The sequence below is a fragment of the Zophobas morio genome, unplaced genomic scaffold, assembly GCF_036711695.1.
Source record: "Zophobas morio isolate AGI-343-1 ecotype UQ-CSIRO unplaced genomic scaffold, CSIRO_AGI_Zmor_V1 ptg000007l, whole genome shotgun sequence".
Taxonomy (NCBI): domain Eukaryota; kingdom Metazoa; phylum Arthropoda; class Insecta; order Coleoptera; family Tenebrionidae; genus Zophobas; species Zophobas morio.
In genome coordinates this window covers 4,842,127-4,847,866 of record NW_026972112.1, presented here as the reverse complement: position 1 = coordinate 4,847,866, position 5,740 = coordinate 4,842,127, and the positions used below count along the sequence as shown (strand labels likewise).

General features: G+C 36.4%; 1 protein-coding gene across 1 annotated transcript; it reads right to left on the bottom strand.

Annotated features, from left to right (window-relative positions):
* Positions 1-2,039: 2,039 nt before the first annotated feature.
* Positions 2,040-4,670, bottom strand: LOC135124315 (zinc finger TRAF-type-containing protein 1 homolog). Its single transcript, XM_064049284.1, has 5 exons — positions 4,302-4,670; positions 3,222-3,460; positions 2,956-3,167; positions 2,515-2,902; positions 2,040-2,460 (listed from the first exon to the last, which is right to left on the bottom strand). The coding sequence occupies exons 1-5, from the start codon at positions 4,500-4,502 to the stop codon at positions 2,457-2,459; spliced, it is 1,044 nt and encodes a 347-aa protein (XP_063905354.1). The 5' UTR covers positions 4,503-4,670; the 3' UTR covers positions 2,040-2,456.
* Between the last annotated feature and the right edge of the window lie 1,070 nt (positions 4,671-5,740).

The following is a 5,740-nucleotide window of genomic DNA, read 5'->3' as shown; positions in this document are numbered from 1 at the left end:
AGATTCTTTCAAACTTTTCAGTTCTGTTCAGATCGTTTCAGATCCTTTCAGATCCCTGCATATTCTTTCAAATTCTTCCAGATTCCTCCAGTTTTTTTTAGATTCTCTTATATTTTTCTAAAGTCTTCAAAATTCTTTAAGATTCTCAAAGGTTCTGTCAGATTCTTTCAGATTCCTTCAAATTCCTTCAGTTTCTTTACGAATTTCTCAAATTTTCTTAGATTCCCTCAGACTCTTACGATTTTAATAATAATAATATCTGTTAATTTCAACAGGAAGAGATCCTAATTACAGAAACCAAATAAACTAAAAATATACTTCTACAAACAATAACTAGAAAATTAACAAAAAAATTAAGTAACCTTAAACATAATCGGAAATAAAAATCAATTTTAATGAATCGTTATGAATATCATATTTATTATTAATACAATTAAATTCTCAGATTCTCTAAGAATTTTTCAATTTGCCTATCCTTCCAGATCCTTTCAAATTTTTCCACATCGCTTCAGAATCCTGCAAACTCGTTCAGATTCTTCCAGATTTTTCGAGATTCCCTCAAATTCCCCCAGGGAATATGACAAAATGTTGAAGAATCTAGAAAAATCTGGAAGAGTCTGCAGGAATCTCAACAGAACTAAAAAATTTTAAAGAATCTTGAGGATTTATGATGGTGTCTTTGAAAGAATGTGAAAAGTTCGAAGGGATCTGAAAAGTACGAAAGAATCCGAAAAATGCGAAAAAATCAGAAAGAATCCAAAGAATTCGAAAAAAGAGTCGTAAAGAAAATGAAACAATTTGAATAAATCTTAAATGTTTTAAGATTTTTTAGATACTCTCAGATTCTATCAGAATTTTTCACTTTTCATATCGTTTCAGATTCTTTCAAATTTTCCCAGATCATTTCAGATCCTTGCAGACTCTTTCAGATTCTTCTAGTTTCTTCTAGATTTTTTTGAATTCTACCAAGATAAAAAGTACACAATTTAACTAAAATTTAGTCAGTTTGCCTATTATTTTCATACAAAAAGATTTTGTCGTTCATCCTGCCCGAAATTTTTTGGAAACGACTGTATATTTAATTGGTTGTTATCGCTTTTGTGTCCATATGCCAAAAATATGTACAATATTCTCTCTGTATTTCCAAAATTTCGGGAATATGGAGCCGTTTTTGATTTAATCAATACAATAAATTGCTTTGTGCATGAATTTGTCATTTTTTTCCGAATATCTGGATGTCCAAAGAAAAAATAAAGGCGGTTTCATCAACCACAGACACAGAAGCGTTTTATTTTATGAAATTTAAACAGGATTTACTTTGCAAAATTTTGAGATGAAGTCGACAGATGGTTGATGTGATGATCAGATAAATTTTGGTTAGCGTTTTATGATATACACGATATTCTTCTATCGTAGGTCAAAATATCCGACAAAAAAAAGGACACACAAAAAGTCAACAAAGAAGGCATAAAAAAGTGTCAAAAAGGGGACAAGAAACAGTCCGACAAAAAAATGACATGAAGGAGTAAAAAAAGGCGATTAAAAAAAACTCCAAAACCATCGAAAAAACGTCGATAAGGAAAAAAGGTCCACAAAAAAGGCGATCATACAGATCCAGCAAAAAGTCGACAAAACGCTTCAACAAAAAAGACGAAAAAAAAAACGAAAAGGGGGAAGAAGAAAGAGGCAACAAAAAAAAGTCAAAAAAGAGGGAACAAAGAGAAGGCGAAAAAAAGGCGAGACGACCAAAAACAAAACAGACAAAAAAAAGGATGAAAATTGTCCGACAAAAAATGCGATGAAAAAGGGGTCCAAAAAAAGCGACAATAAAGGTCCACAAAATGTGCCAAAAAAGAGGCCGAAAAATAGCGTTAAATAAAAGAGGCAGCAAAAAACCAGGTGAAAAAAAAGCGAAAAAAAGTAGCCCCGCCCACCCACCCCCTCTTTATTCCAGTGATTACTCTTCATATTGTTTAGTCACTTACCAAAATCAGCCTTATCTTAAGAAATCTTCTTCTATCGTGGAAAAAAAAACAACATTTTTCAAAATCTATATTCTACCAAGATCAGTTTCCATGGATTGTAAACAAACTAAATTAATTTTAACGTACTTACTACCTACCCTCGCGATAGTGAATGACAATGAAAAAACGAAACTTTATAAATTAATAAATGGTACAAATCTTAAAAAACACACTGATTTCTCTTCTATAAAAGTAAAAAGAATGGCAACACAAAAATGGAGGTAACAAAAATCTCAAAAACAATGAAAAAAATCTCACTAGTCGGTGAACACGCCACACAATATTTAAATAAAATCCGCACATAAAAAGTCTTAAATTAAACAAAGATTTGTAAAATATAATCTCAAAACATGTACAAATATACCTTTCGCTGACAAATTCATTCCAATAACTAAAAATTAAAATAATGCACCTGTACCAGAAAGAATAGAATCAACTGAAAAAGAAAATGCATATGCCACGAGAGTACTATAAATTAGAAGAAGCTTACTTTGAGGCCCAAAACATGATTAACCTGAAATTAATCGTCTTGGCCGCTAGCAACCGATTACATTCAGCTGCATCGATTAGTGGAAATGTTTCATACGGAGTTTCATTCTCGTGTTCCGTGAAGTCGAACTTGTAGACGCGCGGCTGCACCTTGATGTCGCCCACAGGACCACAAAGAACAATGTAACTTAAGCTCAATGCCGTCGACACCTTTGACTTAAGTACAAGCTGATAAGTCATAACTCTCTCCGAGTTTTGCGTTGGATCCTTCTGGTTTTCGGTGATTTTAGCCTTGACAAGCCACTGATGCCCGGAGACGTAAAACCTTGACGATTCGTATAGCAGCCGGTGGACAAAGTCGTCGCTCCGGTATGGCTTTAGTTGAATGTCTATAACGTCAAATCGGGGTTAATTAATATCGTACGACTGAACCCATACCCACCATTGAACGTGATCTTGTCATAACCCAACAATTCGAAGATGGCTTTATACAACTTTCTTTCTTCCATTACCTTCTGGTCCAGTATTTCCAGAGCTTCCATCACCTCGGCGCCACTTTTCTTCGGGTGTCCGCACTCCTGCTCGTGGTTGGTCTTCTCGTGGAAGGGTCCCCTCCACGGGCACCCTATCCTATGGTACTTGCATCCTGAAACTCTACCAGAAAAAGGGCATTTGTAATCGGTCCCGTCACACGTTCTCATAATGAACCTCTCCTCGCATTCCTCTTGTTCGTGACGTTCTAGCGAATTCCTCGGGAACTGCTTGTTGCAGAACTGACACTCGGATGGAAGTTCGGAGACGGCGTTCTCCACCGCCAAATTTCGGGTGGCTGTGGTCTTGCAGATTTCGACCCGGCACGTGGGACAAGTGGGTGTGTCGTCCCGAGAACGGGCATCAGCAAGGAGGTGTGTGAAACATCCAGCACACATGAGGTGACCATTGCTGCACTGCAAGATACATATATGAATATGGTGTGGTGATGGGTCGGAATGGGTCCACAATGCATTAGTTTTGCAAGAAGACACTTACCAATCCTCTTCATGTCCTGGAACTAACAAAGTTTATCAATAAAGCGTAATAAGTCTTCGGGGCCGCTCTAACTCAAAGGGTTTGAGTGAGAGCGATGGTGCTACGTTACCTTTTGAGCGATGGATTGTCACCGCTTCTGGTTAATTTTAACCGGAAACTGAGTTTCCGTGAAAAAGACTTAACGTAAATCGAAAGGGGTGCATTTCGTGAGTGACTTTAGGTGACTTTCCCCCTTGGGACGACTTTACCTACCTTCGTCGATTGTTATTGCAATCATATCAAAATCTTGGGTGCTCTCTGACAAAGAAACCAACAAAGAAATAGGACAGGATGGGGAAAATACATGCTATTTCTAAAAGTGAATAATGACTAAAATATAAATTTAATATATTTATTTTCAACGTTGAAGCAAAATCCTTGTATAAAAGTAGCTGAATATCACATCTTATTTAAATATCGTTATCACAGATGACGCATTACAAATTAAATTAAAACTACATCACTAAACTACTTTCACAGTGGAAGTCCAGTCTTAAATACAGCTTGAAGAAAAAAGCTGAGATAAAACAAAACTTTTCAAAAAAAGTCTGTCCTGTGCACCTCGAGGGGTCGAGCGAGGGCACCAGCCCCCGCTCGAGCCCTCCAAACACATATCTCTGAAAATCAATAATACAACTCGAAATTGCGGCCAAACAAAGAGAACCAATGACGTCACATTACGTAACACACACGAAAATGGCTCTTACAAGAAGCACCTACCTGGTAAACTGCAGCTTTAGGTAGGTCGAGGCAAACTGCGCAGCACAAAATTCCGCCGAGGCGCTCCTCTAGTTTGTACTTCTTGTCGCTGTTGGGGGTTGTCTTGCGACGTTTGTTTTCGGGCTCGAGAAACTCATTCTCTTTGTCGCCACCCTCGTTCGCGGACTCGGGATGCGACGTCGTGGCCTCGTTCTCTGACATTGTACTTCTTCGGGTGATGTTCGTATGTCAACACAACAGCTGATTCGATGCTAGCATTTGTTTCTAATACAACATACCGCGAAACAGCTGACGTGAGGTTCTAGTTTGACATTTCCCCCCACCACGAAGCTGTGTATTGGTTGGGGGTGTGACGTCTGATAGATTTGGCGGTTATTTAAACTGATTTGAGATACAAAAAATTGTTTTTATTAATAATGATTAACCGTTTCATAGAATACAATTATGCCTATGATTCATGTAGTCGATTCTGTAAAATTCAAATGGTTTGATGATAAATAAACTTGGCAACACTGGATTATCACGTTGTTTTGTTGATGTCGAATTTTACGTTTTATATTTACATCGGTATAATCAGAATGTAGCCCACGGTGTTTATGCGTAGGTTTATTTTTATCGTCCGGGTTTGGGTTTTAGTTTGTGGATTGAGTCATAGTTGAACGCTGGACGTTTATCAAGAATTTTTTTCTAAAACGGGCAAAACAGGAAGTGTTTGTGCGTATTAGTTTCGATTGATGGCGAACTGAATTATTTATGTTGTGCGTGTTTTGGTTTTTGTGGGATAATTATAGTGTGTATTTGAATAATGAATGCTTAGAAAAAACCTTGGTCAAAGTGCGATGTACTGTAATGATTACGGGTTTTTTTTAGCCGCCAGGAATACCAGTTTTTACTATATTTCGATACGTATTTCGGTGCGATGATCTAACAAAACATTTCCCATCTTTATCGTACATTTATTGCGTTTCAGTTTTTGTTATACAGGATGTTTCATTTAAGACAGCGCTGTCTATCTCATTATAAACATTAAATAAAACGTTGAACGGACTTTTACAATTGTAAAACATTGTTATAATAAACATTGTAACATTTAGTAGTAATTTTTGAGCTGCCATTGACTGACGTTAATGTAGCAATTAATGTAATGTTAGGTAAATGAAATAAAATTTTCTAACAATTGTAAAATTCCAAAATTTTCGTTATATGTTTTTTGTGTACCATAATTTTAAGTTTGATTAAATAAATAATGACTATCTGCTTAATTTTTTTTACAAAAAAGATGTTTTACGAACAGTTACATTCGGGACCCCCGAGAAGGTTTTACATTCTTAAAAAAAAAGTAAATTTGGCAACCCCGAGAAGGTTTTACATTTTTAAAAAAGTACATTGGGATCCCCGAGAAGGTTATGCATTAAAAAAAAACAGTTGGCACCCCCGAG

Coding starts and splice junctions, on each gene's coding strand:
- LOC135124315 (XM_064049284.1), bottom strand. CDS start 4,502: ATGTCAGAGAACGAGGCCACGACGTCGCATCCCGAGTCCGCGAACGAG. Junction 3,461..4,301: donor CTAAAGCTGCAGTTTACCAG/GTAGGTGCTTCT, acceptor TGTATCTTGCAG/TGCAGCAATGGTCACCTCAT. Junction 3,168..3,221: donor CAAGAGGAATGCGAGGAGAG/GTTCATTATGAG, acceptor TTTTTCTGGTAG/AGTTTCAGGATGCAAGTACC.